The sequence below is a fragment of the Volvox carteri genome (assembly GCF_000143455.1).
Source record: "Volvox carteri f. nagariensis unplaced genomic scaffold VOLCAscaffold_40, whole genome shotgun sequence".
Taxonomy (NCBI): domain Eukaryota; kingdom Viridiplantae; phylum Chlorophyta; class Chlorophyceae; order Chlamydomonadales; family Volvocaceae; genus Volvox; species Volvox carteri.
The window spans coordinates 288743-306513 of NW_003307583.1; the positions used below are offsets into that span (position 1 = coordinate 288743).

The 17771-nt window shown below is 57.8% G+C and overlaps 4 protein-coding genes across 4 annotated transcripts in view; 3 read left to right on the forward strand and 1 right to left on the reverse strand.

The window, feature by feature from the left end:
* The window catches only part of VOLCADRAFT_121252 (uncharacterized protein), a gene marked incomplete at both ends in the record, with an annotated part of 34779 nt that extends 31172 nt beyond the window's left edge, over nt 1-3607 (forward strand). The window contains 7 exons of the mRNA XM_002954000.1: nt 401-781; nt 1039-1206; nt 1270-1408; nt 1872-2073; nt 2559-2649; nt 2689-2791; nt 3308-3607. Coding sequence (XP_002954046.1) covers nt 401-781; nt 1039-1206; nt 1270-1408; nt 1872-2073; nt 2559-2649; nt 2689-2791; nt 3308-3606 — 1383 coding nt within the window. The remainder of the gene's footprint in view (nt 1-400; nt 782-1038; nt 1207-1269; nt 1409-1871; nt 2074-2558; nt 2650-2688; nt 2792-3307) is intronic.
* Nucleotides 3608-4869: 1262 nt separating this feature from the next.
* mot21 (uncharacterized protein) lies at nt 4870-6987 on the forward strand (the record flags this gene model as incomplete). The annotated part of the gene is made up of 8 exons (XM_002954001.1): nt 4870-5042; nt 5113-5304; nt 5382-5478; nt 5572-5689; nt 5869-5963; nt 6141-6309; nt 6508-6619; nt 6882-6987. Exons 1-8 carry the CDS (start codon nt 4975-4977, stop codon nt 6985-6987), a joined length of 957 nt encoding a protein of 318 aa, XP_002954047.1. The 5' UTR covers nt 4870-4974.
* Nucleotides 6988-9223: 2236 nt separating this feature from the next.
* On the forward strand, nt 9224-15685 carry VOLCADRAFT_76107 (Kif9 kinesin). The gene is made up of 13 exons (XM_002954002.1): nt 9224-9274; nt 9458-9530; nt 10089-10231; nt 10727-10879; nt 11313-11414; nt 11984-12168; nt 12329-12532; nt 12826-13114; nt 13506-13686; nt 13804-13828; nt 13959-14169; nt 14487-14600; nt 14924-15685. The coding sequence occupies exons 2-13, from the start codon at nt 9512-9514 to the stop codon at nt 15470-15472; spliced, it is 2175 nt and encodes a 724-aa protein (XP_002954048.1). The 5' UTR covers nt 9224-9274; nt 9458-9511; the 3' UTR covers nt 15473-15685.
* Nucleotides 15686-17526: 1841 nt separating this feature from the next.
* VOLCADRAFT_106226 (uncharacterized protein) overlaps nt 17527-17771 on the reverse strand; it is a gene marked incomplete at both ends in the record, with an annotated part of 1267 nt that continues 1022 nt past the window's right edge. The window contains one exon of the mRNA XM_002954077.1: nt 17527-17676. Within this exon, the coding sequence (XP_002954123.1) occupies nt 17527-17676 (150 nt within the window). The remainder of the gene's footprint in view (nt 17677-17771) is intronic.

A 17771-nucleotide genomic window follows, 5' to 3' on the forward strand; every position in this document is an offset into this window, starting at 1 on the left:
GTGTGTGTGTGTGTGCCAGATGGCAGGCTGGGTGTCTCTGCCAGATGGCAGGCTGGCAGGTACACTTGTTCCGTACGACACTTGAGTGATGTGCTGGTGCGCGTCTGCTACCGAGGGGGCCTGTTGTGTTGGCGTTTCGTTGGAACTATTAGGGTTTCCGTATCTACTGGTGTTTTTGTTGGGTAGTCAGCTGCGGTAGGAGAGGTGGACGGCTCCCGAGTTGCTCCTTCGTGGTGTGCAGTAGTGCACGGCCTTGCGTGGGGCGCAGGGGAGGGGGATGCTGTGGACTTCTTTCCTATGGCACAAGGCCCCCAGTCCAACGCAATGACACAGCTCCCTTGCCGCCTTCCATGGCGCTCCAACACCCTCAGCAGTCCCCGCTGCCTGCACATCTGCCCAGCCTCTCCATGCACCCTCCACCCGCTCCCTGGCTTGCTACGTGACTTTCCCTACATCTAATTTGTGTTGCATTTCCATTCCCCCCACCTTCCCACCCACTGGTTTCGCTTCGCCTGTCTTTGACTTGGGCCCACTCCTGGACAAGGGCGGTGAGGACGGCGCTGTTGCCATGGAGGAGGATGACCCGCAGGGCCCCGGTGGGGAGGAGGATGGCGCCGAGACGCAACAGCAGCAGCAGCGCTCCGCGGTGGTGAACGGGCCGCTGCCTCGCACATGGGCGGGGCGGCAGCGGCAGGGCAAGCTGGAAGCGGAGGACGCGGAGGACGGCGAGGGTGACGGCGAGCGGGAGGAGCGGCCCAGCGTGGATGAGCTGCTGCGGCGGGTGAGCGGAACGGTTGATGAAGGCGTGTTGTGCTGATCCGAGCTGAATCCGTGTTGGGAAACCTAATTTTCAAGGAAAGAGGAAGCTTCAAGGAAGAAGGAGAATGAGTTGTAAGTGATGGGACTGATCTCATCACGACAGAAGCAGCTTGGTGGTCAAGCATGCGAATATTTATCACAGTATGCGTCTCATCTCCCAACTGAAGAGTGGTTCCCGCTCCTTCTTGTTCTCTTTCCTTTGCGGCCGCGAGTGAGCAGGACGGCGAGGGCGGTGACGCCGACGGTGACGCCGACGACGACCTGGAGCCGAGCCGGGTGGTGGCGCGCCTAGCCAACACGACACTGAGGGACGATGGCGACGCCGCCGCTGCGGCGGCGGCAGATCTCTCCGCGGCGGCGGCGCCGCGAGGCCTTACGGCAAAGCAAGTAGAGGCCCTCCGGCAGCAGCTGGATGAGCGCCTCCGCGGCGCCGCTGGCGCGGCGGCGGAGGCGGACCTTGCTTATGGCAGCGAAATCTGGTCACGGTGCGAGGCGCTGGTTACAGGGCTGGCTGGCGATCTGACGGAGCAGCTGCGGCTCATCCTGGAGCCCACTTTGGCGAGCAAGCTTGCTGGAGATTATCGAACAGGTGTGCGGGGGACGAGGGGGAAAAGAGGAGGGAAGGTCGGGGGAGAAAACGGGAGAACAGGGAAAACCCGGTGAAGGGGGTGCGTGTAATGTGCGCGGTATCGCACCGCCATTACGGTGTCGTTACGGTGCATGCGCATGTGTCCTGTTTGTTGGGGATTTGCCTGTTTCATCTGGGTCGGGACGGGGTTTTGCTTTGGGGCTTTACGTCTTGAATGCGGTGCCATGGGTTGCGCCAAAGTACTGTCTCATCACAATTGGCACAATGTGTCAGCCCTGTCCCTGCCACACGCTTGCCGCCCCCCACGCACCCAGCCAGGCCGGCGCCTACTGAGCTCGCCCAGCTCTCTGCCTGGTGGCGGGCAGAGGGTGGTGTTTGGGAATTGGGACTACTCATGTTTCCTCGTACCGCTCCCCGATCCCTTGCTGTCGCCCTCCGGCTGCTGCTACTGCTGCTGTTGCAGGCAAGCGTATCAACATGAAGAAGGTGATTGGCTACATCGCCAGTCACTTCCGTCGTGACAAGATCTGGCTACGTCGCAACCGGCCCGACAAGCGGCGCTACCAGGTACTGCTGGCGTGTGATGACTCCCGGTCCATGGCCGAGAATGGATGCGGTGGCTTTGCGCTGGAGGCCTTGGCGCTCATTTGCAAGGCCATGAGCAGGTTGGGGTGGGGGTGGTGGGGTGGGGGTGGTGGGGTGGGGGTGGTGGGGTGGGGGTGGGAAGTGGGGGGTTACGTGGTGTAGCGCGGGGTGGTCAAGGGGGGCTGGCTGGCCGGTAGCAGGTCGGCGGGCGGAAGCGTGTGCCCTGGGTGCTTCTCGATGGAGACTGACTGACGAGCACGGTGTGACGTTCTTTTAAAAGACGGGAGGATTACCTGACGGATGTGTGCCCCAGCGGCGGGTAGGGGTTGTATCCAGCATTGCCCCGATATGCAATAATTATGGCTTGAACAACATTGAACCTTGAATGTCTTGCCAATAATCCGTCTCCATAAATCGTTTCTCGCTACGCTGTTGTGTCTTCTACACATTCGGCAGCCCCATTCCACAACCAACCGCTGCGGATGGTAGCACCATATCCGTGGTCCTTTCTCCTCGTTCTTTTCTTTCTTTTCATCGGGCCTCCTCCTCCCTGTGACCGGTGCAGGCTGGAGGTGGGCCAGGTGGGCGTGCTCAAGTTCGGTGGCGGCGAGGGTGTGGTTCCCCTGCACCTCCTGGATGCGCCCTTCAACGACAGCGTGGGCCCCTCCCTGGCGGCTCGTCTCACCTTCCGGCAGGATAATACCATTGCGGACCGGCCCATGCTGCAGCTGATGGCCTCCCTGGACCACATGCTGGCGGCGGCAAGGCACAGCTGCGGCGCGGGGGGCATTGGGGCAGGTGGGTGCGCGTGTGCGTGTGCCTGTGAGTGTCTTGGTGTGTGGGGAGAAAGGGGGGGGTATATGCTGTGAAGGAATGGAAAGCGCTGCACACTGTGGACCGGGTGGTGGAGCGGAGGAGGAGGTGGAGGAGGCGGAGGAGGGCGGTATTGGCGCGGAAGGAAACGGAGGGAGGCTGGGGAGGTGGGGACCTAGGGTGAGGGAGGTGGGGACCTAGGGTGAGGGGTCTGGCAGGGGCACGATTAGGGTGCTGTAGGGTAGGTGTGAAGTAGCGGTTGTTGCATCCAGGCTTAGCGGCGGGTGGGTAAGCGACCGGTGGGAGGGGCTCGGCTGGTGGCTATCTAGGGCGAGATCCCCCATACATCACAAAGTATGGATGTGTGTGGCTTTTATTTACACCCCTGGCCCCCCCGCCACCTGCGTAGTGCCACCTCGCCGCTCCCTGCCGCCCGCCCTTGGCTGAACCTTATTTCCTTCTGTCCATCCCCCTTTCCCCCCTCCCCAAATTGGAGCAAAGGCACTCAAGACTTGGCGCAGCTGGTGCTGATTCTGGCGGACGGTCGCTTCCACGAGAAAGAGTCGCTGCACGCGGCCGTGCGGGAGGCCGCCGCCAAGCGGGGCGTGTGCCTGGCTTTCATCGTGTTGGACAACCCCACTAATAGCCTGCTGGACATGCAGAGCGTCAGCTTCACGGCCGGCAAGCCTGTCTTTACCAAGTACCTGGATAGCTTTCCGTTTCCTTACTACATCGTACTGCGGGACATTGCATCGCTGCCAGCAACACTGGCGGATCTGCTGCGGCAGTGGTTTGAGCTCAGTACGATCTAAAGTATTAGTTGGCAGGCTGAATGTGAAGGGCGCGCTGTGAAGTTGAGGGCCATGGGGGTGGAGGGGGGCAGGTACTCTTGGAGAGATGCAGCTGTCGGCGTGGAGTGATTGGCCGGCTAGAATGGGGATTTGTGGGACCAGGTTTTGTATGTACCGTACTTTGTTGGGTAAAGGCGGCGATATTATTTGCTTTTTTAGATAATTTTATGGGATAATTTTATGGGGTTGGGAAAAGGCCCCAGTGCTGGTGCTGGTGAGTTTATAAACTGAGCCATTGATGTGAAGGGTACCGATGGGAGAAGGGTGTTTTGCAAGGAACGTTATAGCCGTCAAAAGTACTTCGCGATCTGGCATGCACTTGTCCCGAAAGTCTGTGCAGCAGTTTGTTGCGCTTCTGTAAGGCTGTTCGGGTAGGCTGTCCATGTCGAGTTGAAAAGATGCCGTGGCGTGTTCGGGGTTTTTGCACGGGCATTGAGTAGGAGGGGGCGTGAGAGATGCCACTGGTGGATTGAGGTTTAAGTTTCATGCGACAGAATACTGAGCGACAGCCGGTCTATTGCGAAGCTGCATCGCGTTAACGTTTTACCCCATGAGCAAATGATAGGAGGTATTATTGCTGTGGTGAGCACTGCCCTTCGGTGGGAGCACTTCTGGAAATGTTTTCTCTTTTCTGTCAGGCTCCGTTGCGCACATGGCTGAAGCGCATCCTTTCTTTCGTAGCTAACGGGATCACACAATTGGGCCATGGCCTTCTACTCTACCCCTGCCTTATACAGGCTGAGCCTTGCCAGGGACGAAACGGGAAGGTTGACCGGTCTGTAGCTTTACAAAATCGCTGGCGGACGTTTTCGGAAGCCACAATGTAAGGTGACATAAAATGAAAGGCAATACTGCCAGTACCGAAAGATTGTTACTCGTCCTCACCGCAAATCCGCACTCTTTTGGTACCCATTTACGTGCGGAGTGCTGATTTGCTGCTGAAAATGATGGAATCTCCACAACCTGGTACTGATTTTTATGCTTAACAGGATATGGGCATAACTGTGACTGTTGCTAACTACTTCCAAGACGAGGCAACCTTAACATGAAAACGCTTGTCAGGCTGTATCGTTAATTATGAAAAGGCATTGATGCATCCAATTGGGACATCGATGATTGAGTGTGGGATTTTAGTTTTCATGCAACCATGCAGTACGGACGCTGCAGAAGTATTGCACCTTGCAGGCCTACACGGTTTCTGTCCTGCGATATATTTCTCACGTTAAAATCGTTTTCACTTAGTGGAGGTTCTTTGTAAAATTGAGGGCTAATAGACCACCCCTTACTGATAGGTGTTGAGGACCAGCGTGATACACCATGGCAACAAGTGAACAAGATAAAGCAAGCTCTCGGGAATTCTGGCTACAGGCGGGCATAACCTACAGGCATGGTCGGCTCTGTGGCAACTGGGTGATCGGTGCTGATGCTGACGGGTGGAAACTTGACTGCCTGCAGTTACATAATCCTATGGATCTTTCTCTCAGCTCTGGTGATCATGGTTAACAAATACGTGCTGACGTATGCGGACTTCCCCTTTCCAATAGCTCTTACGCTTACTCACATGGCTTTCTGCTCAGCGCTGGCATTTCTCATCATTAAAGCGGGTTTTGTCGACACCGTGCATATGGACTCAACGACTTACCTGAAGTAAGGACAGAGACGTCGTCCCCTATGTGCACAACCGTATGCTAAACCACTTTGGCTTACACCATCGTCCGTTGCAGGAACGTCATCCCCATCGCAGCCCTCTTCTCCGGAACCCTTTGGCTTGGAAATGCTGCGTACTTGTACCTTTCAGTCGCGTTTATTCAAATGCTTAAGGTACCAGTCATCGCACCTGAGCTCCTCGACTTTCCTGCCATACATGATGTGTTTTTACCCCAAACCTTCGCTTTATCCCCAACATTTTGGCAGGCGACCATGCCAGTGACAGTCTTCCTGGTCGGCGTTCTATTAGGCACAGAGAAGTATTCGGTTCTGTATGCTCTCAACATGGTCGTCGTGGCAGTGGGGGTGGCAACGGCATCGTACGGTAAGCGCCGACCTGATTGGGCAAACATAGAGCGAAGGTTTGGCTCTGATTTAGGCGAACCCTGCATCTGCTTAAGAGGTTTGTGTGTGGACCTCGTGTTCTTCTCTTATCATGCTGAACCCTTGGGCGCACGCTCCTAGCAACTGTGGCCCCACCCTCTGGTCTCTGCGTCGTTGCAGGCGAGTTGAATTTTGATCTGATTGGTGTGATCTTCCAATCGGGCTCCATTATAACCGAGTCATTCCGGCTCTGCTTAATTCAGCTGCTGCTGCAGGTATAGTACTTCTGGAGGGCATGGGCCAGTGCACAGCCATGGAAATCACGTTCTCAACGGCCTTCCGTCACTGCTAGGGTTGGGCCTAAATAATAACGTCTGGTTGCTCATGCACGCGTGGATTAGTTTTGGGCGTTAGGTCTTCACTAAGGCATTTGTATTTCCGCTTGGCTGCAGGCTCGTGGCATTAAGCTCAACCCTGTAACCACGCTCTACTACATCGCGCCGGCGTGCTTCGTCTTCTTGTGTTTCCCATTCACGTTCATTGAGTTGCCCAAAATGCTGCACTCAGACGGCTGGCGCCTCCCTGGCGGCTGGTTGCTGCTGAGCGCTGTGAGCGCCTTTGGTGAGTGCTTTACGTGCGAAAGACCTGTGTTTCCACGTTTCAGGAAATGAGGAGTGCGAAACCTTGCCCCAAGAGGTCCGGCTAGGTGGCTGCGTCTGTGGTGACTGTCAGGTTATTAGGTTATCTGACCGCCGTTTTCGTGATTGGCGCTAACCTTCGCACGCGGTTGCCGTTGTATTTTTCTCGATGCCTGCGCAGCTCTTAACATGTCCGTCTTCTTGCTGATTGGAAGGAGCTCAGCACTTACCATGAACATTGCTGGTGTCATAAAGGATTGGCTACTCATTGCGCTTTCGGTGATGCTGTACAAGTACGTATGAGAAGCTTTGGGATGCAACACGTTCCGGGCATGTATAGACTCTCCTCATTGGACGCGCCTGGGGAAATGGCACGACTAGATGGCTAGATGGCCACAAAGCCATGGCGCGCAGGAAAAAGGCGAAGAAATGATGGTGATTGGGGGCCTGTCGCCGCGGGGCGTAGCGTTCGGGTCACTGCGTGTCTGCCAATGGTCAATTTAGGTGTAGTGTAAGTTGACCATGCTGTGCCAATCGCGTGGTATCGGTCGCCAGGTCGCCGGTTGGAGCCCTTCAGCTGTGCGGGTACGGTGTGGCTTTCTTGGGAGTCTGTTGGTACAACTACCAGAAGCTTCAGGTACGTCGGCTGGTCGAAGGGTAGTCCGCCTTGCATATGGCATTTTTCGCAAGCCGACTGTGCAATGTTCATTTAACTCGGGTCATTTTTCTGCGCAGGGTGCAAGGCAGCAAACAGCACCGCGAGCATCCAACGACGTGGAATCCAAGCCACTTTTGTCGGGCCCATCTCCGCGCCGTTAACACAAATGAACTGGCTTGCAGCCGGAGACGGGTTGGGTGCAGGATTGTTGCGAGGCTAAGGCGCGATGCAGTGCCAGTTCAGTGTGCTGGAGCTGCTGGGGAGTGCTCTGCATGCAGGGTTTAGCTACTGTTGGAGTGGGTTTGGCATTTTGATTCGAATTCATCGGGTTGCCTGTCTGAGCTGCGGCATCGCGCACAGAGCGTTGGGCACCCTTGACTAAAACTAAATTATGACGGAGCTGGCGGCTTACTTTAACGTGCATTAACTAGCGGGTGGAGGAGATGAAAGATATTGTGTTTTGTGATCAGTTGAAGGGCTTATGGCCATGGCGCGGCTTTCTACACAGCCTAGGGGCGTTGTGGGTTTCAATGAGCACAGGATGCGATCCAGGATCAATCAGGCTCACCAGGGGGTTCACAATGTCCCCGAGCGGGACTTCTGACCGCGCCGTAATGTGGTGTCATCGCCCGAGTTAATCATGGCGATTGGCAGTGGTGGGTATGGGTTATGGGGAGGTACGTGTTGGGAGTGAAATTCGTGCACAACTGCCGGTCCGGAGTACAAAGTGGATAGACTTTCTACTGGCTGTGCGCATAGGGCATGATCATACTGTTGACTGACACATCCGAGGAGAGTTGTTACTGAGTTTTTTGTTAATGTCTTCAACTGACCCTGGTCCTTGCAGCATAGGAGGACTGGGACTCGTTGCAAATGTGCCGCAGCTGGCAGCTATAGCATAGCATCGAGTGTGGAAGTCGTTTGTCTTGTTGCGTAGCGCCAGATAATGCGACAATTAGGAAGTTGTAGCATTTCAGCTAATGCATCAGCGTTTACTGCGATACTGCCTTTACTGACACACTGCCCGAGCAAGATTCTAAGAATATATATGTATATATACATATATATACATCACATACCTCCACGGCAGCATTGTTACACAATCCGCACGAGCTGCGTGCCCGAGAGCAAAACCGACCCTTTACAAAACTGTGCTGACCCGTGGTTCACTTCTGTATACTCAACGGTATTCGATTTATCGAGTACCAGCTGAGTGAGTGCATGGCAATCCGTTACCGTGATAACAAGTACCAAACTACGCAAACTTGCAACCGGTAATTGCGCCGTACCTAGTGCTTATTGGCACACCCGTCCTCGCATCCGCCATACTTGACATGAAGTATGAAGATTCCTACAGCTTCCCATCTCAATCTGTCCTTTACAACAACATCTCGGCTTACATATTGCACTGATCTATCTTGTAACCATGCGCAGACTAAATTGTACACTGGATAATTTTCATATTCATAAAAATGTGTGACACTGAAGGAAGGATTAGCCGGCAATAATAATGAGGATTGCAGGACTATCGGTTAACGGAGCTTGACCGCGGTTGACTTGTCTGCACAGGATTTATTGATGGAAAGGTTTTCTAACAAGATATAGACCGTAATCGGCGTTTCTGTCATATAAGGAGTTAGGAATTCTGTTGTCTCACTTGGATGACTTCGTCCGCGGTTCGCGTGGTGTTACGTGCACGCCCGTCGGATGGGGCAACAGGAATTACGTTTCTCCAAGACAAGAAGGTTGGTGCGGTTCTTCAAATTGCTGGGGAAAATACGCTTAGTCCGTCCCAAGGGCCGCGGCCGAGCTGTATCTCTTGGATGGCGTTCATGTGCGCGGCAGGGTATCTCCATTGTGCAACAAAAGGTCATAGAAGGTCGTCCCGGCGGATTACAGCCAGCATCGCAAAGTTACCAGGTACGCAAGGCCGGGTTGCAACAGATGGGTTAGGTTTTAGGCTGGGTTGCCACAGGTGGCACGCGAGCGTGGATTCTGTTGCCCAGTCAGGATATGAGCCAGGGGATAGGTCTTGGGGAACCTACATCTTCAGGTCTCCCCCTCTCTCTCTCTCTCTCTCTCTGCGCACGGGGTGTCAGTAAGCTCCTTATAGGGATGTTCTTCTGCTGAGCCTGCGTCGGTCACCACGTGTTTCATCATCAACCAGGACAAATTGTGCTGTACAGCGCTGCTAACAGATGCATAATGTAAACGAGAACACGCTGTCCTTTGCTCGCAGTTCAAGTTCGACAATGTTCTGGCGTCCGCATCGCAAGAGGAGGTTTACGAGGTGCGGAAGAACCTAGGTGCTCTGATTGCCGGGTCCCATGTCCTCGTGGGGCGGTTATTACTTCCTAAGCCGTAGCTCTTGAGCTAAGATGCGGCTGGTGCCCTGCTCTTGGCGTACGACGTCGCTGTCAGCGCTTGCTGATGTAGACATGTTTTCCACGATTGCATACTGCCGGCCCCGTAGGCGGCCGCCTCGGAGGTGGTACGCAGCGCACTGGAGGGCTACAATGGCACCATCATGTGCTACGGTCAAACAGGTGGGTACTTCCCTCCGCACTCCCCCTAGCTAGCGCTGGAGTGCCGGGGCATTCGGATGCCTCCGTCGTGCCGCGACACTCGAGTACGGAGCTCCGGCCTAGGCCCCAGGCAAAGCCTGAAGGGAAAACAGGAACAGTAATGCAGCGGCGGCGAAGCCGCAGAGCTGTGCTCTTCGCCGGCGCGCTGCGACCTCCTTCCCATGCAACAATGAGAGCCCGACCCGTGGAGCACACCGTCCATACACCCATGCCGATAACAGCAGCTACGTCGCCCCAGTATCGGCCCCCCATGCTGGGCTGGGCGCCGCCAGCACAATGCCGGATCCACTGGTGCTCCCATGGCTGACGCGAACTGGCTTTAACCTCGCGTCACCCACCACTTCACGTCACCCACCACTTCACGTCACCCACCACCTCGCGTCACCCACCACTTCACGTCACCCACCACTTCACGTCACCCACCACCTCGCGTCACCCACCACTTCACGTCACCCAACACCTCGCGTCACCCACCACTTCACGTACTCCGCCGATTTCCGCGTGCGCATGTGTCCGCAGGTGCGGGCAAGACCTTCACCATGAGCGGCGGCAAGCAGAGCTACAAGCAGCGTGGCATCATCCCGCGTGCGCTGGGGCATGTGTTCTCCGAGGTCAAGTCCATGCCAGACAGGGAGGCCAAGATCAGCATCCAGTACCTGGAGGTATCTGCTGGTTGCATGTGGGAAAATGAATGGGCAAGAAGCTACGGATCTGTGATGGGGACTGGATGGGGAGATGGAGTCTTGAGTCTTGAGACAAGGGTTGGGGGGGTACGCGGGATGGCACTGGAGTGGGGCTCTCCGGGTGTGATGGGTGCGTGCCGAGCGGGGTGAGCGACGCTGCACAGAGACAAGCAACAGAGCGTGACGGCTTGGCTTCCACAGCGCACAGCATGAGGCAGCGGCTCGATGTATTTTTGCGTGGCTGTGTGTTTCTTGTCCCGCGGCAGAAAAAAAGGTTGGGGCGCGCACAACAGGATTCGTCTTGCAGCGCCACCGTTAATAACTCCCGCTTAAGGGCTTCACCTGTGTTCCCGGGTTGAGCGTACGGTAGTCCATGTGGAGCTGTACGGCATCGGCTACCTGCCCAGACCGCGCCCGTCGATCTCCCCTGGTCCCTTCCACCCTGCACAATCTAAATCTATTCCCCGCGGGCAGATCTACAACGAGGCGCTGTACGATTTGTTGGACATTACGACACAACCTCATGAGATCAGCATCTACGAGAGCAGCCGGGGGGTGGTGACGGTGTCCGGGTTGCGAACGGCTGTGGTCACTTCGGAAGCGGAGGCACTCGCGCTGCTGTTTGAGGTGCGTAAGAACTGTGTGTGGGGGGGAGAAGGAGGAGGGGCGACATGCAGGTGGGGGTATCATCTGCCGTGGTGGCCCCCTTCCTTCCTGCGGTGGTGTCCTTCCAGCGGCGCTTTAGACATAGAGATCATGGTGCTGGAAGTCAAAGACGGACAGAAGAGAGAAAGAGAGGGAGGGAGGAAGAGAAGGCACGGGTCGCAGCGTCGCGTTGCGAGAGCAACGCAACCCGGGGACGCTGCGGGTGTGTGCCCCGAGGCCGATGGGTTTGTCCCGTCGTCGTCGTCGTCGTCGTTGTCGTTGTCGGAGATTGTCCCCCTCTTGTTTGGGAGGACCTGCCGTACCGTGTGCGGGGTAACTCCGTCTGGTAGTGCACCGCAGCAGAGGATCCGACCGGCTGCCCCGGCCGCTTCTCTCGCTCTCCCACCTTCCACAGGGCGAAACCAACAGGGTGATTGGGGAGCACCAGCTCAACCGGGAGTCCTCGCGTTCACACTCCATCTTCACCATCATGATTGAGCTGAGGCCGCTGGGGGAGGTGGGTCCAGCCACAGGGGGGCAACGGGTCCGGGTTCGAGTCCGTTCGGTTACAAGTGCCCCGTAAAGAGGATAGCGGAAGGATGCACGCATGCCGGCTAAAAGTCGAGCGAGGGTACACTGTTTTGCTTGTCCACGGTGTTGCTACCGTTGTTGCTAATGTAGTTGTAGAATAGGTAGAGCTGTTGGTGGGGCTGGGCACGCAGCTGGGTAGATGGCGTCGCCGGTGGGTGCCATAAACGCCGTGCATTGCCGATATGCCCTTCGGCTCCTTTACCAGCTTACCCGCCCTCCCTGATCCCTGAGGGCACTGCTAATACCCGTCGGCCCCTGGACGCGAAAACGAATGCCCTGCTGGCACGGTCCAAAACCCGCCCTTACCCTGACTCCACCGGAGCCCCCCGAGACACATCCTCGTGTGCCGCAACGCACAGCTGCCGGTCCGGCGCTATGGCCAGCGGGTTTACCCCAGTCCTTTATCCCGACCCCCTCCCAACACCACCTAATTCCCCGCCTGATCCCTTCCACCTCCCTTCCTTCACCCCTGCTCCTCGCCACTCACCCGCACAGGCTGGCGGTGATGTGCTGCTCTCCCGGGTGGCGTTGGTGGACCTGGCTGGCAGTGAGCGTGTGTCCAAGACAAAGAGCGAGGGGCTGGTGCTGCGGGAGGCGGGGCACATCAACAAGAGCCTCAGCATCCTGGAGCAGGTCATTCTGGGCCTTGGGGACAAGAACCGGGACCACGTGCCATTCAGGTAGGGTTGGCTTCGGCTGTGCGGACTGGGTGGGTGATGGACGTGGGAGAGTCGAGGGGTATGGATAGGTGCACCATGGATGGTGCAAAACGCGGTTGGAAAGGTTGAGAGGGATGCTTTGACGCGTAATTGTTGCGCTCCCTTGCTGACATGGCCTCAGGTCTTGCAAGCTGACTCACGTGCTTAAGAACAGCCTCGGCGGTAACTGCCGTACGGTACTGGTGGCCAACGTGTGGTCCGACGTGGCGCAGACGGACGAGACAGTGAGCACATGTCGCTTTGCGCAGCGCATGATGCGGGTCACCTGCGAGATTAGCGCCAATGTGGTGCAGGACAGCAGCGCACGGGTGCGGCAGCTGGAAAGGTGCGCGCAAAGCGCGTGTCTGTCTGTCTGTCTGTCTGTGCGAGGGTGCCTCTTGAGGAGCCGGGTTGGTTAGTTGGTTGGTTGGTTGGTTGGAGCTTTGCGGGGTGTTCTGGATACAGTACCGGACCCAAGCAAGGTACCACACGAAGACGGCACCTGCTGCACCTTTGCATGCTTTGCGTGCCATGCATGTTTTCTGTCTTCATCCTTTCCATCCCGCCCCGGCCCGGTGCTGGTGCTCGCCTCCTACCTCGCCTCCTGCACTTCCCCCCCCCCTTCTTTCCCCTTACTAGGCAGGTGGCCGAGCTGCAGCAGGAGCTGGCCATGCACGACGCAATGGCCATGCGCTCCGGAATGCAGTACACGCCGTACAATGCGGCACAGCGCGGCGAGTTGCGTTCTCGCGTGCTGGACTTCCTGATGGCGGATGGCGGTGACGCTGGCGGCGCTGGGCCAGGCGGCGTGGAGAGCATCGACCCGCTGGAGCTGCACAGCTTGCGGCACATGCGGGAGATCCTTCTGGCGTGCAGGGTAGGGGCCGCAGGGGGGGGCCTGGGTTGGAAAGACCGGGTGAGCAGTGTGGTTTCCCGGAATCACCGGTCTGCCTTCTATGTGTCAATGTAAGTTAAGGGCAGCAAGGAGCGCGGCGGGGCAGAGGAATGGGCGCCTCGCTTTGTCATGCGAGTCGTTGCATGTGTTTCTGCATATTACCGTTGAGCTGTTGGTTCTTCAAACCCGTGGACGCATTCCTCGGCGGGCGCTGTAGCACTGCCGAAACCCCCTAGCCTGCAGCCCTCTCTCCTCTCCACCCGGCCCCACCACCCATTCACCGCAGCACCTCTATCGGGAAGCGCTGCGAGGCGCACCGCCTCGGGCGGCGGCGCCGAGCATGGAGCCTGGCGGCGCTGGTGCTGGCGCCGCCACCAGCGCCTCCACGTCAGCTGCGCCTTCTGCAACGGCGGCGCTTGTGCAGATCCGCCGGCCATCCTCCGCGGGCAGTAGCACCGGAGTCGCAGCCGCAGCGGCCAGGCAACCCAGTGGTAATGGCTACGGCGGCGGCCACGGCGGGGCCGGGGGCATCCTGAATGGTCCAGGACTAGTCAGAGCGGAACGACCGGGGAATGCGGGCGTGGCCCCGGATGATTTCCGGCCCAGTACCATGGGCGGCGTTGAGGACGGCAGCGGCGCCGCCAGCCTGGCAGAACGACTGCTGAGCCAGCAAGGGGCGGGAACCAGCAGCACCGGGGCGGGAGCTGTCACGTCAGGGATAGTGGCACCGGACAGGTGGGTCTTATGGTGGACAACTTGTAGGTGATTGGGTAGGAGGAATTGGAATAATAGCGGCAAGCGCTCTGGTGCGCTGCTACTGCTACAACTGTTGCCACCGGAACGGCTACTGCGGCTGCTGCTGCTGCTGGCTGCCCAGGCTGACCGCTCTGGAGGACTACAAGGCGGGTCCCGGTGCTCTTAAGGCCCGGTTGCTGGCTGACAACCGCGCCAAGCTCAAGACTAGTCGCACGCGGGCGAAGGAACTGGGGCTAGCGGTCAATGCGGCGAAGAGGGAGTTGGACTCACTCAAGACGCGGGAAGAGGAGCTGAAGCGGCAGCGGGTGCAGCAGCGGGGCGAAGGGTCGCAGGTGGGGGAGGGGGCTGGAAAGAGGGGTTGAGGTGGCTAGCTAGTGGGAGGGCATCCCCCGGGCTGCCTAGACGCGTCCGCTTGTTCAATATGCTTGGCAATCGCGCAATGTGGTGGCCGTAGAATGTAGAACCTTATGGCAGCTGGTGTTGTCATGCTTCATAGCAGTTTCTTGGTTTGTATGGACGAGGCGCTTCCATTTTCCTTTTAGCTTGCGGGTCTTTAGGCAGGTATAGGTTCTCAAACACCTTCTGGCGGGGTCGATGATAGGAGAGCCAAGGCGGCCTGTTGCGGTTTGCCTGATGCTTGCTCCTGAAGGTATTAGATGCGGAGGAGTACGACATCTTGATGCGGATTAAGGAGCTCAAAGTGTCGTATAAGGAGAACTTCAACGAGCTTCAAATCATCAAGAGCGAGGTCGACTACACCCAGGTAAAGTGGGTTGGCGTGTTGACATTGATAGGAGGCAAACCCTGTGAGGTTTTTGTGTTTGGGATGTCCCGGACGCCACACGCGTGTTGATAGTTTTCCACAGGTGCTCGTCGTTGGGTTTCAATGCATGTGCTGTGTGCGGTACTTGGGACGCATAGCATGTGCCGTGGTGTGCTGTGTGCTGCCCTCCTCCTTGCCCTCTCTCTCCCCCTTGCCCCTCAAACACTCTCACATGCAGGTGGTGCACTTCCACACTGTTTGCCGCACTGCGTTTTGGCAGTATTAGCGATATGTTCCCTTCTGAAAAACAACCCCCATAACAGGGCCTGGTGGAGCAGTGCAATAAGGAGCTGCTCCTGGAGTTCGCCGAGTGGTACGAGAGCACGTACGGCAGACCGCCGGCGGACGACGGGGGTGACGATGACGCGTCCAGTTCACCGCGCTGTGGGCCCTCCCCGCTGCAACCCTCTGCCGCCATGGCGTCGACGGGACCCGTCGCCTCTGCCAGGGCAGCCGGCGCCCGCTACCCTCCACCGCAACCCCTGGAGGCCACAGCTGGCACCACAACTGCGGGGAGAACAGCCATGGCGCCGCCATCCCCCAGCGGCTCTTCCGTTTCAGCTGGCAGTAGCCGCGGTGCTGGTGCTGCCGCCGCCGCCGCTGTCAGGATGAAGCCGCGGGCCGGTGGCGGCAAGGTGCCGCTGAGCAGTTTGGTAGCTCCATCAGGGGAGGAGCTGTCCAGCCCACAGGCGATGGCTTATTACAACGCTCAGCAGATGCTGTTGCAGAAGACCACGGGCGTGGTGCACCGGCCAGGCAGCGTGAAGAAGACGCGGCCCACGGCGGCGTTTGGAGGAGGGGCGCGCGGCTAGGCGGCCGGGAGCTTGGGGTGGTCGCCTCCGTTACAAGTTGGGTGGAAGGGGTGCAAGGGCAGGTGCGGGGCATCGGCCCGCGGACTTGGGATCACAGCGGGTTATAGCGGACTTTGTAACTTGACCGCCTGGTTGCGGGCCCCAAGGGTTCCGATCCAAGGTGACACTTGTACGACAGGGGTGATTCATTTTGTGTAATTCATCTCATGTGGTAACATGGCTACATGTTGTGCAGATGCAGCGCACGCCGGTCTGCCAACCCCATAAACTACCTATGCACATGGGTCACGACGGCTCCTGCGAGCCAATGGAGTCCCGTGAAAGCCGTGACACACTGTCTATGAGCCAGCTGCACAACGATGTTGCCAGTAGCCGACGAGTGGTTTCATCCTCGGGTCGTAGAACCAGACATTTGAGCCGGCGAGCGCCGTGGCTAATTGAACGAAGTACGGGTCGTTACCCACTGAGCGCCAGTCAGGGGCTGGGGTGTAAGGGACGAGGTGGCGCTGGAAGCTGGGCCCTGCAAAGCTGGCAGCACACCAGCGGGTGCGTCCACCACACAATCTGCATGGGAAGCGTATCGGCGATTAAGCAAGCTGCAGCTTGAGGAGGGCACCCGGCAGGCCTCCCCACCTCCCTGAGGAGAGGGAGCCATCCCGGCTTCAAGCGTAGGGTGCGCCTGTTGACCAGACAAGGTCTAAGGTGGTGGGCTCAGCACGCCACTGACGCTCTTCGTGTCCTTGCCGCCAGGGACTAAGTGCCTGATGCGCGTACTCGCCGGGGGTCTCCCCCCGAACTGCACCGAGGCGCAGAGGTGCGGGCCGGTTTTGATCGGATGCAGGGGGCCACAACCAAAACGATTCCCTGCGTGTGGGTCGACTTGTACGCCGTGAGCTGACTGACAATCATCTCGCGGTGCGCTTGTCGCCAGTGTGCATCAGCGCCAGGGTCCCATTGGCAATGGGGTCGTCCGCTCCATTCTCCTTGACGCCAATGTGCGCGAGGAAGGTGGCCTCGTCCTCCTGGGACTCTCGCGGTGATCATCGAGCATAACCGGCTGACCGGCAGTGACCGCTCGCCAAGGGCTGCCACAGTTCTGGGGGACAATGTGTGGCGCGGTAGGAGGATATACGAAAACCCGCCCAAGGACAGAGACATGCATTTGCAGTTTTCTTGTCCGGGGTGAAATGGTGCATGTGTAGATACAGAACTTCGTTCACTACAACCACACCAACCCAAGCGGGCAGCGCCCGGATGCAGACAGCACCGTAAATACGGCACGATCCGGTACAGATGGAGACAAGACTACGCACAGCACTGCGCAATTTAATGCAGGCCGTGCCGCCCACAACGCCCCGTGCCTTCTTGTCGTTCTGGTCCAGCTTTCGCTGGATGCACCAGCTGGGTTTGTCAGATGTTGGGGCTTGTTGTGCACCGGAACGTCCAGGTGACGCATCCTGCTGCAGACAGCCTCACAGCGATGTAATACATGCACATACAACACACACACGCAGGACTTTCTCACATGCCGCCCAACCGGGCGATGATGCGCAAGGAGGGCGGCAACGCACCCTACTCGGGAGGAAGCCTGGGTTAGATATCAAACCAACGATACCCCAGTGAGAGAGATACCAGAAGCCAACGCTTCTGACGCTCCTTGCTCAGAACAGAGCCCAGTCCTTGACGGAGCGAACCCGTCCTGTAACCTGTCGGCTCTCGCCGCTATTATGCGCTAACATTTTGGGGTTACAGGACGGGTTCGCTCCGTCAACTGGCGGATTAAGCCATAAGGTGTGGCCGGAGCAATCGAGCGACAGAAATTGACGCGATTCTGATCCAAAGGATTTACAGACGGCCGTGTTGCCATCGTCACTAGCCCAAGCGTCAAACGTAATCTTACGTCCAATTCTGTTTTCAATTGTCGCAATGATTGCCGGGTCGATTCGCATTCGCTGGCACGTGTTGTCTAGAAATTCTACACGCCCTTCTATTCTCGAATCGTCATCATCATGGTCAATCCCAGCCTGCTGGCCACTAGGCAGCTGGGCAGCACTTCATTTCCCGCACGTCTTAGCGAGGTGTCCCTGGCGACCGCACTTAGTGCAGAGGCCGTACCGCTTATAAATGGCCCATTCGGTTGCAGTGAGGTCATTTTTCCGCTTCTTCGCGGAGTTCTCATAGGCCGGCGGTGGCGGAGGCATCGCCTGCGGCGGAGGCACCGGTCGCGGCACCGGTCGCGGCGGCGGCGGTGGCCCGGCGTTCGAAGGCGTTCGAAGGCCCGTCATTGCCGGCCTATGAG